The 20,337-nt window shown below is 33.2% G+C and overlaps 1 protein-coding gene across 1 annotated transcript in view; it reads right to left on the bottom strand.

Moving 5' to 3' along the window:
• Positions 1–15,592: 15,592 nt before the first annotated feature.
• The window catches only part of LOC143232885 (SCY1-like protein 2), a 336,447-nt gene continuing 331,702 nt past the window's right edge, over positions 15,593–20,337 (bottom strand). Inside the window, exon 18 of the mRNA XM_076468902.1 lies at positions 15,593–19,959. Within this exon, the coding sequence (XP_076325017.1) occupies positions 19,936–19,959 (24 nt within the window). The 3' untranslated portion in view covers positions 15,593–19,935. The remainder of the gene's footprint in view (positions 19,960–20,337) is intronic.

Raw genomic sequence — 20,337 nt, 5'->3', positions numbered from 1 at the left:
CTTATTTAGTTGTGTAAGACTAGAGGGAAGGCAGCTAGTCATCACAACCCACCGCCAACTCTTGGGCTACTCTTTTACCAACGAATAGTGGGATCAAACGTCACATTATAGCGCCCCCTACGGCTGAAAGGGCGAGCATGTTTAGTGCGACCTGGAATCGAACCCGCTACCCTCAGATTACGATGCCCATGCCGGGCCTACTGTGTATTATATATTCATTTAAAACGAACAGCTGGTTTTATGGAGAGGGTCGGATAGACTGGTATTTATGTAATTTCTTTCAACCAGAAATTTCTAGTTTTTTGATGCGACTCCAATGGGAACTTGGGTTTTGTTGTACTTTCAAGTGGTGTTGGAAGCCAGAGACCAAGTTTAGTGTATCGTCCTTGAAACGTTTATCCGGATTGATTAAAATAAATCAAACTGTTTTTCGCATAAGTTGTCGTTGTTGAAATTCCAGTGTCGAACAACAATGTCTAATAATATGACGAGCATAATGAACAGAACCAACTACGGAATAGGAACATTCAAGAGTGACACAAGATCTAAAACATCGCTCATTTGTAGTATGTATTGTTCTACTGGATTCAAATTCGTTTTTAAAGACAAGTATAAACTACATATGTTTGTTTGTTTGTTTTTTGAATTTCGCACAAAGCTACTCGAGGGCTATCTGTGCTAGCCGTCCCTAATTTAGCAGTGTAAGACTAGAGGGAAGGCAGCTAGTCATCACCACCCACCGCCAACTCTTGGGCTACTCTTTTACCAACGAATAATGGGATTGATCGTAACATTATAACGCCACCACGACTGAAAGGGCGAGCATGTTTGGCGCGACGAGGATTGGAACTCGCGACATTCAGATTACGAGACGCACGCCTCAACACGCTTGGCCATGCTAGGCCTGAAAACAAATACATAAACCTGAAAGCACATATGCGGTAAAAAGGGTCTGCGCACAGAAACGTGCAGTATGAAATCGAACAGTTAATCAATAACTCACTCTGTCAAGAGTTTGTTGTTGTTTAGTTTTCAGTATCCTAATGTCTACGATCGTGACATTAAAAATGTCAAAATGCCTGCTAACCAACCTTTGATGTCGATTAATTTGTATTAACTTAAATTACTTTTAAACAACAAGCATGTCTCTGTACCAGTGGCTCAACGGTGAGTTTAAGAGGTTCTAAGTTAAAAATAGGACTCACATACCCTAGACAAGCGCAGCACGGGTAACACGTCATGAAGTTTTAACTTAAACAAACACCAACTATCATTCATTTTCTGTTCATCGTATTGAGCGAGGATGATGAGATCAGCCCTTCTAAAGCATGATAAAAATTAACAACAAAATATCAGCTCATAGTGAGTATAATTTATTCGGTTTTTGTTGAGTAGCGCTTTAATTTCCCCGCTAGTACAGTGGTAAGTCAACTGATTTACAACGCTAAAATCAGGGGTTTGATTACCCTCGGTGGATTCAGTAGAGAGCCCGATGTGGCTTTGCAATAAGAGAAACACACAGCGTTTTTAAAGTTGTTTTCAACTAAATGTGCCCTAAGATATATATGTTTTTTTTTTTCATAATGTTTATTGTTTGTTGACTTTTAAAAATGTTGAATTCTCGATTATTCTTAAACCGACAATATTTGAACATTGTACAAACAACGATTGCGTCATACTTTACCTCATTTTTACTTGTATTAAATATTTTCCACTTTTCTCTGGTAAAACTATAAATTGTCTCTACTTCTAATTAAAATACAAAATCGATTGGGCCCTGATTTGGTCAGGTGGTTAGGGCGTTGATTTACAATCTGATAGGACGGCGTTGGGGGTGTAATTAGCGATGGCCAATCCCACTAATCGTTAGTAAAAGAGTAGCCTAAGAGTTGGCTGTAGGTGCTGGTGACTAGCTGCCCCCTCTAGTGTTTTACTGCTAAATTACGGATGGCTAGCAAAGTTCATAACAAACCAAAATTTATTGTGCAAATTATATTTAAATGGAACTCAACCAATACGTATATATAGAGATTGTTTAATTTAAAAATAAATTAAGTTTCTTATTTCCATTATTAATCTTACGTTGCCTCAGTTGAAGCTACACTTAATCCGATTTTAGTGCCGTCCGTAGTTTATCATCTAATTGTTGAAATAACGTATAACCAGCATCTTTGTAAGAAGTCTCTCGCTGATACAGAGGTAACTCTACCGATTTACAACGCTAAAATCAGGGGTTCGACTTCCTCTCTGTGGACTTAGCAAATAGCCGATGTGGCTTTGCTATAAAAAAACACGCACGCTCTTGAAAAGAAGAATGATGAAAAACGGTTTTTTAAATGCCATTTCATAAGTTGATATACCAACAATAGACTGTGATTTATTACCTCAATTCATAGAAGACAATGTTGAAGGTAATGACCTCCAAAAGTAAATGTCTCTGTTCTCAATGTAGATATTGACATTTTACGTATAATGAGTGAAACTTATTTAAAAGTTATCTTTATTGTTTGAAAACAAATAGACCTCATATAATTAAATGTTTGTGATTTTCTATGCTGATGTTTCGATGAAATATGTAGTTTGTTTTGTTTTGAATTTCGCGCAAAGCTACTCGAGGGCTATCTTCGCTCGTCATCCCTAATTTAGCAGTGTAAGACTAGAGGGAAGGCAGCTAGTCATCACAACCCACCGCCAACTCTTGGGCTTCTCTAGTACCAACGAATAGTGGTATTGACCGTCACATTATAACGTCCCCAGAGTTGAAAGGGCGAGCATGTTTGATGTGACGTGGATTCGAACCCACGACCCTTGAATTACGAGTCGAGTGCCTTAACCACCTGGCCATGCCGGGCCTAAAATATGTATAGACAAACGAACACCCGTAACTGAATACAATTCACTAACATAATTTGCTACGACAACAGAAAGATAACTTTTTAAATACTACTTAATGTATTTTAAAGTTTCAGAGCGAAACGTAAAGTTTGGAGTTTAGTTGATCGTAGTTATTCACTGCACCAATAATCGAAACAAAAATCTTGCCATATTGTAATTTTTAACTTGAATGGCACCTTGTAAGCGCGTACGCTAAATAGTCATTTTAAACATTTTGGTCTCCTTTAATACTAACTTACTAACTAGAGGGAAAACAGTCAGTAGCACTCTTTGCCACAAGGGCTTTGAATTCTTTGAACCGAGTAACTAGACTTCTCGCCATTCTTATAAAGGGCACATACAGCTGCAAATGCGAAGCGAAACTAATTGCATCACGTTTCAAGCCCTCAGCTCTTCGATTCGTTGTTTTACACGATAATCGCCAGGCGTCGTATAACTCAGAAACTGACCAAAAATATTTCAGAAAGAATAAAAAAGGGTCCATATTTGGTACTAAAGAGCCATAATTAGAAGGTTTACTTAATACGACCAATAAATTTAGATTAATATTATGTGATAACAATAATACGATTTGCATGACAAGTCATCTTATTGTGGTCTATAATTAACATTTTCTTATCCCGTACTGTCTTAAGGAATATATTTTATACAGTTTAAAATTTGATTTTCAGATGTTGAACATTCAAATTGTTTAGAGTATCATTGTGTAATGATAAATTTTGTAGATAAAGTGAACAACAAAAAAACAGAAATGAAGGTAATGTGATATTCAAAATGAAAAACAAAGTCATATTGAAGAAGCTAACTATAAATATAAATATAACATTGGGTTTTATGATCGAGATTTTGCTGCATACAACACAAATGGGGCATCTTCTAAATATTCATTACAAATATTATAAACATCATCACCACTACCAGCCAACTAATATGTCTTTGGAATGAAGACCGAATACTGGATCTGCCTCAAGTAAAACTTATTAGGACGATACGTTAAAATAAAAATAAAGTTTATGATTCAAAGTTTTACTAATAAAAGAGCCCGTCTGTGTGTAACTGCTGTTGTTCGATGAATATTTTTTGTTTGTTTTTGAATTTTGCGCAAAGCTACTCGAGAGTTATCTGCGCTAACCGTCCTTAATTTAGCAGTGTAAGACTAGAGGGAAGGCAGCTAGTCATCACCACCCACTGCCAACTATAGGGTTATTTTTTTATCAAAGAATACTGGGATTGCCTGTGACATTATAACGCCCCTCTGGTTGAAAGGGCGAGCATGTTTGATGTGACTGCTATTCTAACCCGCGACCCTTGGATTACGAATCGAGTGCCTTAACCACCTGGCCATGCCGGGCCGTTCCAAGAAGAAAGAACCTAGAAACTTGAAACCTCATACGCATAAGAATAGGATCCTGAGGGTGTGCACCTGGGTAATACTTTTTCAGATTACACTCAAAACACTTTTGCAACTTTTTCCTATAGAATAGAAAAGAGACCTTTTTTCTTCTCTCTTCTTCTTGTTTCTTTGAAAATAGTGATCTTGTGAACTTAAGCTTTAAAACTTTAGAAAAAAAGAGAATTATAAAATTTAATTTTTTTTTATAAAAATGAAAACCGACTAAACATTAATTATTTTAGTTGGCTAATAATCAGAAACTGAATTACGATTTCATATCGAGTTACTATCACATGGTTTTCTTAATGTAAGTAAAAGTTAATCTTCGTGTTCTGTTTTTCAGTGCAAAGCTGTACAATAAGCTAACTATGCAAGGAGTCTATCCCTGTTTGTTAACATTGTAAGTTCGGAAAATTACTGTTGATATCCAAGGGAACCATTTAAACTTTATATTTCTGTTGTTCTGAAGCAACCTAAGGAATTGTACTTAGTATAAACACGAGAAAGCTATAAAAACGATAAATTTATGTACGCTTATAAGTCTGCTTTTATATATGCATAATATCGCTTTGTACATGTACTTTACAAGTTTAAAAACTTGCAGATCGACTTAGTTTACACAAACAGATAATGATATAATCCAAGCTTAATCTAAATAATTTAAACAGGTCCTCGTAAAGGGTGGAATACGACCGAAACGCATTTAATAACGAGCATTTTGGTTTCACCAGTAAATGTAAATTTGTCCCTAAAGGTTTGCATGTATTTTGTTTTAGTGTTGGACACACGTATGTATATGTAACTATACATATGTGATGTGTGCATGAATGAGTAAGAACATATATGCGTGGGTTTATTGTAGTGTATCTGTTTATGCATAGGTATATGTTTCAATATTAGTATAAATATGAACTCCAATCATTATGTATAACATTATCTTCGTTAATGTAAAATGAAGTTGTTCGATCTTGAAAACAAATATTTGAAATTAATATTTTATCAAACTAACATTTTATCGTTACATTGATGACAAACTTGAAGTATTCTTATTTTTAACCTGAGCAGCATCTAATTTGTCGCGTGGTCTGAGAGATGAGGGTTCAAATACTGCTGAATACCATCACCGAGCGACTTGCAAGACCTTTGGGTGACCTTAAAGCAGGTAAAGGAATTGATTATCACTTTTATAACGCAACCAAAACTGAAAACAAGAAACGTGTTTAGGGTTATTACAGAACGAATCTTGAACCTTCCAATTCGCAGTTCGGCACGACTGTCTGAATAAAATATTCATGAGTATTTATAAAAATAGAGTGTGTGAATAAACAAATAAACAGTGAAAGAAATGAAAAGTAAAAGATAGAAATAAATAAATAAGTACTAAAGGAGTTTAATTTTTTGTATTTATTTTATAGTACGGTTTGTGAAAACTGCGAGTTTATTGTGTTGAGACACACACATATATATAAGTACTTTGTCATTACTTTTTCCCCTCGTATCCCTCTAGTACAGCGGTAAGTCTATGGATTTCCACTACTAAAATAAGGGGTTCGATTCTCCTTGGTAGACTCATCAGATAGCTCGATGTTGGGCGTTTCTATGAGGAAACGTCCCCTCGGTTTTTTTTCTTACAATAACAAATGTGAGGCTTCATGCAAACCTGAAGAAATATTTTAAGATACTTGAGAAACCTTTTTATTACATTGGTAAATTTTTGTTCTTATATTGTTTTAAAGACAGCGTGATGACACAAATGACTTTCCCTGGTCATCGCATTCATTGACAAAACTTTGTTTGTTTTTCAATTTTGCGCAAAGCTACACGAGGGCTATCTGCGCTAGCCGTCCTAATTTAGCAGTGTAAGACTAGAGGGAAGGCAACTAGTCATCACCATCCACGCCAACTTTTGGGCTACTCTTTTACCAACGAATAGTGGGATTGACCATAGCATTATAACGCCCTCACAGCTGAAAGGGCGAGCATGTTTGGTGCGACCGGGATGCGAAGTTTCTTAACCACCTAGCCATGCCGGGTCCTAACCTTTCTTCATGTGGAGTTGTTCCATGTGATAATATTAACTCGTATAATTTCACCAGCTTCACTGATGTATAATAGCTCTATCAGTCTGCGATCATAATACAGTTTCAGTTACCAGTTATAGATACATAAAGATAATCCTATTTTTATGTTAAAAAAACCTTTTAAATTAGAGCTACGTTTACGTGTAGGAATCTGTTAGCCTAGCATTGTTTGGCCTGTAAGTTTCTTACGTGTTATATTTAGAGAGGAGAGGTAGTTACGACTTGGGTCATCATGCATTATGAAACTGTCTAGTTTGCTCAGAAGTTAATCTTTAGACATGAATCCTATTGAATATGTATGGAACGATCCTGAATACTGGATCCACTCAGAACAAGGTCTCACGGTATGGTAAGTGGTAATGTTCTTATTAAAACGGCCAATCAGTGTATGTGTTCCAGGATATGGTGTTCCAATTAAAACGGCCAATCTGTGTATGTGTTCTAGGTCACTTGACAGTTCTTGATGAAGTGCTTTCGTGACGGACTTAAATTCCAAAATGTGTATTTATTGATATGAAAAATATCTCCGTTAAAGTGTACCAGACACATTAATTTCTTTCTTATTGGATTTTAAGATAGATTTCAACCTTCCAAGTTAATTTATTCGAGACATAAGTTGTCGACATTGTGCTTCTGAGGCATATTCTTTATACATTATTATTCATTTGATCTAACAAATTACATAATAGCATTTTGTAACTTTTATTAAGCCTATTTCCAGACGCATGAGAGTTTTTCTGATCATGTCTTGTGGAAAACTGACGGAAACGCATCAAAATCCCACCATCTGATTGAACAAGTCGCGCATTCAACATCTCTCTCGCTCGCTTTTGTTTAAACAGTGTTCAGATGTTAAAGTACGTCAAACATAACAGTGTATCCTAAGCAAGTGAAGCAAACTGGAATCGTTTCTGGTCCTTGTTAATAGTAAATAATTTACTTCAACAGCACAACTCTGATATACTATTGATCGTTACATCAGAAAAATGTCCACCAGAGGGCTCTGTGACATCAAAGTAATTCTAGAAAATCTCCAAATGGATTAAAGATTAAGTAATTGATCACTCATAAGTGTTTTATTTACTCATAAATCACATTTATTGATATTATTATATATATTATTTTTATTTTGCGACGAAAAACGAACTCACACTTGTTATAACTTTTTTTTTTTTTTAACTACAGGTGAATGAATCAATTAAAACCTCAGCCAACAATTTTTCATCAGTCATGAGACCATTGGTTGTTTATGAAAATTAAATTAAATGAACTTTGTGGACAGGACCAAATTTCTCTTTGACGCCACTAACTTGAGTGAACCGACAAAGAACTATTCTAGTATGTTATCGTCTGATCGATTGACCATTCATACGATCGATTTCAAGCCCTGGTCATTGATTTACGGTTTACACAGTCAGTCTGAGAGTTATATTTCTAAATTAAATGATTATTATATCTGTATCCACGCTGAAGCGGAAAGTGTTTTATTAACTTTTATTTCCTTTACCTTGTTGGTTACGTATTGATTACACTTCAAAACTTATTCACAAATTTATTGTAAGTTCACACACGTCACGTTCGCTTATCATACAGCCAAGCAATGTTCCTTCTAGTGACAAGTCCTGGAACTATATGTGCAAAAATATATATTTCTCTACTAGTGGGTTTTCTCGACATCACTGAGTTCGTGGAACTATGCAAACATCATCTTAAATTTTTTAACGTAGCCATTTTTTATTTATATATTTTGTCCGTAAAACATACCGAACAATATTTTAACAAAGACAAGCGGCATGACAGTAAAGTAAATAATATAATTTAAAGCAGGGATTATTTACCATGTTTTTTAATAAATCATATTATAATGTTTAGTGCAGTTTCTAACAACGAAATGTGTGTATATATAAATATATATAAACATTAACTTTCTGCATACATTAACGATATTTTGTTCACAAATACATTGAAAACAACATAACATTCTATATAAATATATATAAATAAGAGCTGCACTGCGTTGCCCGCTAGTCATTCACGTTTTGAAACACAGCTTTGACATGTTATAAGAGTAACAGACACAAATAATTGTACAAAATAAAAAAATAAAATACTTATAATGTGAAACACAACCCACTAGCCTGAAGTGGGCGACAGGTTACTGTATTTCTACTTTGATTTTATGATAAACCTACTAAAGATAAATTTTATTTTCAGACGTATGAAAAACATTCACGTCACGCAATCATCGTAACACTTAACGCACTCTGCTGAGAAATTAATTTTCGATAGCCCGGCATGGCCAAGCGTGTTAAGGCGTTCGACTCGTAATCGTGGATCGCGGGTTCGAATCCCATTCGCACCAAACATGCTCACCCTCCCAGCCGTGGGGGCGTTATAATGTGATGGTGAATCTCACTATTCGTTGGTAAAAGAGTAGCGCAAGAGTTGGCGGTGGGTGGTGATGACTAGCTGCCTTCCCTCTACTCTTACACTGTTAAATTAGGGACGGCTAGTGCAGACAGCCCTCGAGTAGCTTTACGCGAAATTCAAAACAAATTAATTTTGAAATGTTCGCATTTATTCACATAATGTTACACCTTCCTCGTTATAAGTATCAAAAGTTTCTCGGCGAAACCAGAATAAAGAATAGCAATAACGTATACCCTCCTTGAATTTTAGGCTACAACTGTTTCACTTAACATAAGGCAATGACACCCTACCACTCACCGTCCACACTGAGGAATTGACTATTACTTTCATAACGCGCCGTTATAACGTTTCATGTGTGTAAGACATTTCCTTAGACACATTTCGTGAGCGTAAAAAATACTTCTTTAGATACATGTCATGTATCCAACAGACAATAAGGTTTGTTTTTGTTTCACCTGAAGCCACCTAGCGACTGTTTTTCTCTTCTTCATTTCTTATCACGTAGCTTTTCAGATTTTCAGACACCAAATCCTCGAATCTCTAGGCCTTTGATTGAATAGCTTCCTTTATGTAGCTACCGAATAACGATTACCACAATAAAAGAAACAGGTTACCACTGCATTTAGAAATGTTTATGTGTCATGTCAACATGCTTAGCAATTGTAATGCAAAGCTGTTGAATGGGCTATACATAGTACGCTAATCATGTTCTGTGTGCACGATGCTTCTCTGTGAAAGTTTAGTCGTCACGAAAGTTTCCTAAATAAGTAACTCTAAGTTATTGTTAAAAAAATCTCCTTTCAGTGGCTTGTAGGTAAACATTTCGACTTTGTCGTTTATACTGAATGACTTAGTGTTTTCCGGTTAATGCATTTATGATAATAAATTTTCAAAAATTAGTGTACATGGTCAAATGCAAAACAAAACAAGTTTTAATCTATAAACCATTTTAAAGAAAAAAAATAATAGTCTCTGAACTCAATAAATCCGTATTTTACCGCTTTTGGTTTCGATATATAAGAAATACTAAATGTAAATAACTTTTGTAAGACATCAATATGAACATGGTGTCATGGAACACCAAAACGTTTGTAGAGTCTTGTTAGGACAAGCCCTTGTTTTAATAACTATTTATTGTGTGATGATCTTAATGTTCCATTCATTTTAATTGTATATAGTAAGAACATTAGTGAATAATTGTACTTCCATTACCTAGGCCCCCAGTAGCACAGCTCTATGTCTGCGGACTCGCACCCCTAAAAACTGGTTTTGTCACATGTGGTTGGCAGAGAACAGATAGCCAGTTGTCTAGCTTTGTGTTTAATTTCAAACAGTCCACTCAGCAAAAAATTCTAAAGATAAGAAATAGACAAGAGTTGAACCTTTATTTCCAATCAAAATATTAATGAATGTATTATTTATGGATGATGCGGTAATGCTGTAATATATTGCCAATGTTCATGTGGTTTTTTATTTTCCTTGCTCAAATCTACACAAGTGACCCTAATCGTTGTGTCAAACGTGGAGAATCAAACCCTAGATTCTAAGTTTGTAAATTCGTAAACTTACCGATGATTTACAATGGTATTTCGGCACATCTGAGAAATAAATACGCATGCATCGAGATGTAGGAAGCTAATGAGATTTGGTGGTAAAACTCATCCCGTTATTTGCATAACACACATTTAAATTTTATACTCACATAACACAGGCCTGTAAATTAAAACGTTTTAAAAACTGTATTGGTTTTAATAACGGATTTTATATAAATCAGCTACAGCAGATTTTGAAAATAATATATTTTTTTTGTCACGTAAGGATTTTTTACAGATTGGGAAGAAAAAAAAACACTTTACCACGGTGAGTATCTGTTATTATTATATTTATTAACAAACATAGACAAAAACTGAAGAAAAAGGAAGAAAGTTCATGTCAAAGGTGTGTGCGTCCTGATTCAACCTGATGGTTTTGTGACCTACGGCCTTTAGTCTCAAAATTATGTGTTATGGTCTTTATATACTATTACGTGTGGACCATCTCTTTTCAACGACCAGCTTAGTACTATAAGCTATTACACTAATGTCCCACTTTATCTGATAACTCCTCTTTATTTCTCTGATGTCTTGACGAAACCTTTTCAAACGTTTTAGGTTGAAAACAACCGCTATCATCATTTCATCTTATGCTGGATTCGAACTAAGATGAGCCTGTATCAAGTGTTTCCGGTGTAATAGTTACAGGTACATCAGGTCCATGAACAACAGGTCTTGTAGTAGACTGAAGGTTCGAATCAGAAATTTACTTTCTATTTCGGATGTTGTACCCTTGTACATTACATAAGGAAAAATAATAGTCATTTCTGTGGTTTCTAGGCTCACGCCACACTATTGGAATTTCGAAAGCCAAAGACTTTTTCTTACCTCTAGTCCATAGCTTCAACTTCTCGACATAAATGGTGCAAATTTTACGCGAAGCCCATGATTTGCGTTGGTCCACAAAATTTATTTCAAAATATGCGTAATTCGCTTGTTTTGACGAATTATGTAATGTTTTGCCTTTGTTTCTTTACAACAAAATTACCACGAATATAACAGAATATGTCTGGGTCGTTTACACAACATGTTGCTATTGCGACGAATAAATAATATTAAAAAAAAAAAAACAATGTCAAAGTGCACACACAAACAAATGCTGTGCAAAAATGACACGTCATGGAGCCCGTTAACCGCTTATTTATTAGTGGCGCGTTTCTCGTGGATTCTAAAACAATCAACAAGACTCTCACGTTGCAATTGGTCTGGAGTAATCTATAGCCAATGATTGTCAACATTTTGGACATAACATAATGTGACCCGATTTCAATGAAAATTATTCACATGTGTACCTATGACTTTTCGTGAAAAAAAAATGAAAGTTATGGAAAAAAATAGATGTCATTTTGTAATTTGGTGAACAGGAATTACTGTAGAACATGAAAAATTTCAAGACAATAAAAACCATCGGAGGACTATGTAATTAGTCCTTAATATGCCAGTCAGCATTTTGACAATCACATTAAATACAGGTCTGGAAGCTTAGTGGTATAATTTTCTGATGTATATTCATTCTAGTCTTGCAACAATGATTGTTTGTTTGTTTTGAATTTCGCACAAAGCTACTCGAGGACTATCTGCGCTAGCCGTCTCTAATTTAGTAGTGTGAGACTAGAGGGAAGGCAGCTAGTCATCATCACCCACAGCCAACTTTTGGGTTACTCTTTTACCAACGGATTGACGTCACATTATTACGCCCTCCCGGCTAAAAGGGCGAGCATGTTTGGTGTGACGGGGATCCGAACCCACGACCTTCAGTTTACGAGTCGAGTGCCAAGAAATTGAATGCAACACTTGTCTACTAATTAAAATATATAAGACGCTAAAAAAATAAAATACACTAAATTTGATATTTTACTTAAGTTAAATTTGTAATAGGTTTATCTATCAAATGTATTAGTCGTGTTCTTACTTTGATGGTATTATTTTGAAAGCATTGGAAATTTGAAACCAGTAAGAAAAAATGAAATTGGATTTTTAGGTTTTCTTAGTTTATTTTTTACTACCATCCGAGGACGTGAGTTTAATTGATATATTATTTATTTGCTGACATATACAACAAATAAGTTTAACAAATTATTTTAGTTTCATACAATAATATATCTGGATCATTTTGATAAGTAAGTGATACAGTAGCACCAGTTGAACGGAAATAAAACTTTTGATGTTAAGGGTGTTTTAGCATCTTTCGACTTCTTTTTGTAGATAAATTAATTAATTAATTAGTGCTATGATAGAAGAACTAATTAATTATTCATTAATTAACTTATCAAAATGTCTTTCTTTTCACTTAGTTAATTTAAGTTCACTACTTATATTATGTTATTTTTCGATATTTTATTTTCTCTCCAGTAGAATATCTGTCGTGATATAAATGTAAGAGATATAAGTCTTTCTAAAAGTATAATTTTTGTTTTTCTACGTATGCTCTAATGAGATATATCTACGTCGTTTAACTGGAATTACACTATGTAACACAGATTTTTAATTTTTTCTTGTTCCTGGGAGGAAAGTGTTATTTCGCAATTGCTTATGCCTAAAGTAAATGGTAAAGACCTATTTTTCTCTTCAAACTTTGTTTTTGTGACCTGGAAGCGTATAACGAAACCATGATGGGAGACTACGTTTGGGGGCTGATACGTGAAAGTGATTTACGTTACAGTCGCAAATCTCGAAAAACTACTCACTTCTAAACATTTTAGTATAACTTTAGTATAAATACATGTAAATCTTGATTCATATGTTGTTTTATTCAGACCTTATGAAAATGAAAATGTGTAAATTTGCCCGTTTTTACAAAGAAAATAGATTAATTTCCAAATTTCATTATCTAGGTCACAAAATCAAACTTTAAGGGAATAATGGCCGTTTCCTGTACTTTTACAACACAATCAATTAAGAAATAGCACATACTATCCAAGAACAAAATTTGTGTTACATAGTGTTATATCTATCTGAAGAATTTTTATGGTTCATCAAAAGCAATGCCATACTTAACAAAGCCGTAATAAAACAAAATGATTTATAAAATATAAATTAATATTCAGTTTCTTGCTATTTCTTATACAATGTTCCTGATGTAAGTAGCAGAATACTATTTCATCAACCACTTAAAATCTAATTTTAAAAAAACATGCCGGCACTTAACAAAATGAAAATAATTAATGACATATATAAGATGCAAAGTTAACTTCTCTGTTTCTAAACATTTTATCACTATAATTTATTATGTATGAGATATTATTGTGAGGCATCGCGGAAATCTGTTTTATCACAGTATCTGAGGAAATCCATATGTACCCAAACTTTCTCTGTCCGTATTATCCTTTCGTCAGTGGAATTGACAAACTATCTGTATTACCCTTCGTCAGTGGAATGTACAAACTTTCTCTATCAGTAATGTTCTTTTATCAGTGGAACAGGTAAGGAAACTCTAATTTCGCTTTTTTTTCCTGTTTTGCATGACTGACTTGGACTTTGAACTATAAATGGCATTTAATCTTTTTTGTGAATAAATTAAAGTGGCCATTTTCGTTCGTCGTTGGACTTGTGCATTTAGAAAACCTATGGACTAATTTGTATTAAATATTGAATAGGTAATGGAAAATGGCCTGGCATGGCCAGGTAGGTTAACGCGTTCGACTCGTAATTCAAGAGTCACGGGTTCGAATTCCCGTCGCACTAAACATGATCGCCCTTTCAGCCGTAGGGGCGTTATAATGGTACGGCCAATTCCACTATTTCTTGGTAAAAGAGTAGCCCAAGAGTTGGCGGTGAGTGGTGATGACTAGCTGCCTTCTCTCTAGTCTTGCACTGCTAAATTAGGGACGACTAGCGCAGATAGCCCTTGAGTAGCTTTGCGCGAAATTCAAAAACAAACAAACAGACAAACAAGATAATGGAAAAACCTAATTAGTTTCCAAAAATATCATAAGGCAGAAATAGCACGGCGTACAATCCGTAAAATAAAACACTTGGACGATTAATTATATTTTATTCTACACCAGTGTGTTTAGGATTATCAATTTGAGATTTGCGGTAATGGCAAAATGTTACTTGTTAAAGAAATTTGAATGACGTACTGAAGACATCTAAAGTTTGTATTTTACATTTATAAAAAAAATAAACATATTGCCAAATCATACGTAAACCTATTTCACGTAAATTTTTCTAAAAAATCTTTTATCCTTTCTGGAATGTGGACTTTGTAAAACCTTATGATCAACATCTTTATAAAAGTCACTTAATTTTTTTTTCTAAAATCTTTCTCAGATAATTGAAATTCGTAGATAAAAGAGACGTGACTATGTTAGTTCGTTGTCGATCAATAATATGATGTTGAGGTTAAATGTAACGAAAGCCTGGTTTTCTAAGAAACTCATTAGACAAGTAACCTAAGACCTTTAAAACAGTCCTATTGTGTTTTTGTTCTTTAAGGCTAAAGAACATTTTTTTCTTTAGCAATTTACATTGGGATGATTTTTCTGATTATGGTTTAGTACATGAGGAAGAAACAGAATTAGGAATTTTTACAAAGAGAATCTTTTTTTTTTTCATTTTGTGAATTAAAAATCAGTACATTTATCTATATATTTGTAAGAAACGTGGAAAAGAAGTGGTTGAACTCGACACAAAAACGTTAAATGAAAATTATCTAGTGGACAGAATGTATGAAAGTTTGTGAAAAGCCATCAACGTCAACTTATATGTTTAAAAAGCAGCCGAATAAGTATGATTATATCTAAGAGGAGAAAACAACAACTTGATTCATTACATATATAACTGAAAAAAGAAATTGAAACCTCCAATCTCTGAAATTAAAAAAAAAAAGTTGTGTCCGATGTTTTTTAGCAATTTATTGATATACGATTGTTAATAGAATCATTAAACTTTAGTTTCTAATGTCCAACTTTAAAGAAAAACATAAGAAAAACTTGTCTGTGTGCGTTTGTGTGTTTTGTTAAAGCAAAACCACATTGGACTTTCTGTTCTGTCCATCGAAGGAAATCGTATCTCTGATTTTAGCGTTGTAAATCCATAGACTTACAACTTTCCCAGAGGGGTAATTGAAAACCTTACACAGTTTTTATAAAGTTATTTCACTATATCAAATTTTTTCTTATATTTTTTGTAATAATAAAAAATGTCAAATCATAATTATAAAGTTTTATTTCAGAAGTCATACACTGTTACATGTATCATAAACAATGAGACAAAAAAGAACTGTACATGTGCATAAGTGAAGCTAAACAGTGCACAACCAAGCTTTCTTTACCTATCATATGTGTTCCTTTCCACAGTATCTCAGTATAATTATATCGACCCCTTACAAGGTGTGTAATTCACTATTTCCTGTAATAACTTGACTTAATTCTATTTACGTATATATAACGTGCCAAGTTCCATTCGTAAGAAACTACGTAATATAATTATTCCTATCTATGAATTAGAAAAATACAGAATAGTGCATTTGCATATACACTGACATAAGGAAGATATTTATTGCAACTTTACACAAGTAGAAAATAACGAGACAAAAGATTATATGAATAATTCTTTTTCTTGTTTCTTCTACTGTTGGGATATACAGAAATATTAATACGTTCAGAAACTAAAATAGTATCGAACGAGAATACTAGTAGTTACGGCTGAACCAGCAATTGTACTTTTTAATTGTAGATAATTCATATGGATTAAACATTGAAATATCCCAGAGAAAAATCGTTACGATTTGTTATTTTATATATATGTAATTGAACCATTTTACCAGTAGTACGTGAGACAACGATTGTTACCACTCATCAAAGAGAAGCGATACTAGTTTTAAAGTTTCTGTTTTGAATTTACATTAAAACTACGACATACTTATTCTGCCTTCAGAGTACTCTCATTTCAGCTTTGTTTTTATGAAGCACACGTTCTAATTTATTAGGTACAGAAATCAGAGTAGGTTTAACGATGATAAAGCAGTTGAAATTCTTCTAAAGATTTATGGGACATCACTTGTTTTATCGTTATGTTAACTAAATCATAAATAAAATTCGAACTGATTTACATGCGTAACTCTTTAATTTAACTGGACGGGATTCTGTATTACAAATAATTGTTGGCTGTACCTAATTATGTAGAAATACGTTGTGGAGAACTCCTAAAAGGCTACTTCTCTTTAAATTCAAAGATGTGTTAATAGCTTTAAGAGTTAAATAAAATAGATGTGTATTTTTTTTGTATTGCCTTTAACAACAGTTAACTAAATCCTAATTAGTTTCTATATAAACATTCAGAAGGTGTATGAAACATCGCCGTGTTCTCACTGTAATTCAAACATTGATATTGAGGTCTATTGTTTTATTTCCACCAGGTTACTCTTAAATCGTAACTAAAGATTAATAGAACATTGAGAAAACATTAACAATGAAATAGTATGTTATTTACAATAGTTTGTGATCCAGAGTAAATAAACATAGCTTTGCTGAATCAAGTTTTCAAATTAAAATAATTTTAAATCAAATCTTACTCAGATGTTTTCACAAATTAAGATAAGTAAGATACAACGAGTACCATCATATCAGCGACTGATAGTAATATAAAACCTTTGTAAACCAACGATTATACAGAAGATAAGAACAGGGTAAGATTCAGAAAGTATAAATAACAGATAAAGTGTTTCAGGTTATGAAGTATGTCTACACTCAAGGTTTATTTGTTTGTAAGGTTTGTTTGTTTGTTTTTCATTTTTGTGCAAAGCTACACGAGGGTTATCTGAGCTACCCGTCCTTAATTTAGCAGTGTAATTACTCTTTTACAAACGATTAGTGGGTGGGATTGATCGTAACATTATAACGCCCACACGGCTGAAAGGGCAATCATGTTTGGTGTAAGGGGGATTCGAACCAGTGACACTCAGATTACTAGTAAGGCGCTCTAACCATCTTGTCATGCCGGACCAAATTTGTAAAGAATGTCGTGTGAAATGAAAATGTTCAGTGAGCACAGTCCCTCTGTATGATTAGAGAAAAATTATATCATAAAATGTTGTTATGTGTATTTAACTCTAAATAGCTCTTGTGTAGTTTTGCGCAAAATTAAAAAACAAACAAACAAACAGACTCTGAAGTGGATTGTATGTACTGTCATTAAACGTGGCAAAATTCAGAAAACTATTTCAGAACTGTACACAAACATTTGTTCTCTGGACATTTAGTTACTATGAACGCCCTCTGTAGTAATTATTAGTAAATCGATTCTTTCTGAAGGTAAGGTAATAAATAGTTTCTTAAAATCCTCCAGTGTACTGACCTGAGCAGTTAACATAAACGACAAGAACTCAAAAACAAACCTATTAATAATAAAAAAAAAAATAATTTAATTATAAATACTCAGATAATTACTTAAGTTTCTAGTTTATTAAAAACACTCTATCTTATCTTAAGTTCTTAATTGGCTAAAGCAGTATTTTGTGCAGTTCTTTGATAAAGTGATGTGAAATGCTACTCCAGACTGCAACTGATTTATTTCACTATCCTATTAATTTGTTCATTCCATATTTTAAATCATAAGTATGTTTCAGTAGTGTGTTAGGTTCAAGTTTTGTATGAGTAATGATTTGTGGCAAGCTCAAGGTGGATCCCAAACGTTGATGATTTTGATATCCGTAATGGACGAATTAAAGTGAAATGTAAAATAAATCACCGGCAGTCAGCCAATAGTGAAGCTGTCAATGAATATCAGACCTATAAATATCTAGTTTAGTAATGTAATGAGCTGGTGATCTTCTTGAGAACTTCATTTAGTAATGCTGTGATAATCCTCCCAGTACTTTGTAAAAGTAATGATTGGATAATTCTAATAACCCTCTCAGTATTTTGTAAAAGTAATGATTGGATAATTCTAATAATCCTCCCAGTACTTTTTTAAAGTAATGATTAGATAATTCTAATAACCATCTCAATATTTTGTAAAAGTAATGATTGGATAATTCTAATAACCCTCTCAGTATTTTGTAAAAGTAATGATTGGATAATTCTAATAACCCTCTCAGTATTTTGTAAAAGTAATGATTGGATAATTCTAATAACCCTCCTTGTACTTTTTTAAAGTAATGATTGGATAATTCTAATAACCCTCCCAGTATTTTGTAAAAGTAATGATTGAATAATTCTTTTGGCATTTAGTTTGTCATAGCAAATAGCCAGAGATGTTTTTTTTATTAATCATTGGTAGATACTGCCAAGACTATGTACAAATTGGACGTTTCTCTTTATATTTTGATACATGAGGGTTATTTCAGTTTGAAATTCAAATCAATTTTTGGTATATCAGTTTTATGACTGATAACGTAAACACTGACTTCAATACTTTAAATATTTCTAAATTTTATTAAATAAATTGTGTGTGTTTTTGTACCGAATATAGGAATTTATGGCCTTTTTTGTCGTTTGCACCAAAAATTCTCCAAATCAATTAATATTCCAGAAAAAAAAAATGTTTATGCAAGTGCTTTATTGTTCTGTTACTACGAGTTTATTTTGATATCTTCAGGTGGTTTCAAACCGGTTATTCAGTGAAACTACAATGTAAATCACTCATTTCACCAAATCCTGTAAAAGTCACATTTTTATACAGTTTACGCTTGAAGGTTAAAAACGATGAAACCTAACTATTGTATTGCACCTGATGATGTCTAGTAAACCTGATGAAATGTTCTGAATAAGATAAACAAACGTTTCAATATGTACAACCGATAAAGAACGTGTTTAACTAATCAAAATAAATTAATAAACTTTTGAGATACTCTGTCTAGTTGAAGAATGATGAGAGTAAAACTTAGAAATTAAAAAGTACATCAATACTGAAAACATTTGGGTAACTGTTACAGCATATTCTAAGTGTAGACTAAAATCTTTGGCAAAATGTTGAAGAACAACTTACATAATAAACTCACAGTATTTTCCTTGTACATTATTATACATTTAAATACTTTCATTGAACACACTCTGACGTTTATCCTTTATAAAACTGTATATTTTATCCTCTATATAAATTGCATATTAGATTGACATTTCAACAGACGAAATGGAAATTGTAAAAGACTTATAAATAATTGCTTGATACGAAAGACAGTTTACAATAGAAGAGAAGCAAGACGACAATACTTTTTCACAATAGAGCAATAAATTGTACAGAGACTGAATTAGAATTGTTACTTATGGAAACGTATATTTATATATATATATATATATTTAACCATACTTTGCTTATGTTTGACTAGTTTACAATATTGAACCAAAAGGTTTTAATCCCTTTTGCGCAAACCTCTGAATTTATCTAAAACAAAACAAACAAAAAACGTTAGAAGCTCGAAGGATATTAAGCAAAATCTGCTTTCAAATAACACCTGTATTGCTTTTCTTCCTTTCATTCAATCTCACTCTAACGTCATTTAACAAATGAGGAAAGGTGGGGCTTAGACTAATCGGACTTCAAGAACCACTCAACATAGGCCGTGGTCGGTCATCCAACACTCAACTGATGAATCAGTTCTTCATTTGCTTGAAAATAGCTGTTGCTAAGAGATAAAGACCAGCACAGTCCATATGATTAAATGCATTTAAGTACATTAAAACAAGAGAAACAGAAAACTCGATGAAAGCAACTTTTCTAATATTTCTAAGTATTAGATAATTATTTCAAGCAAACTTTGTTATATTGAACTGTTAGTAATTCGTCAGGTATTAATAACAGTTACTTGACGAGTACACGTGTAGTTTAAGTGTATTAATTATAAGCCTATAACGATACCTTAGTACTATAAAGTGACTAAATATTAACAACAGTTACTTACATACAAGTCTGTATGAACTGAACTGAAACTTGTACTAGGAATTAACAATAACAACACGTCACTGATATGTTGATGTGTTTGTACAGTACAAGGAATAACTTG

The sequence above is a fragment of the Tachypleus tridentatus genome, chromosome 11 (genome assembly GCF_004210375.1).
Source record: "Tachypleus tridentatus isolate NWPU-2018 chromosome 11, ASM421037v1, whole genome shotgun sequence".
Taxonomy (NCBI): domain Eukaryota; kingdom Metazoa; phylum Arthropoda; class Merostomata; order Xiphosura; family Limulidae; genus Tachypleus; species Tachypleus tridentatus.
This window is presented reverse-complemented; position numbering and strand designations above follow the sequence as displayed.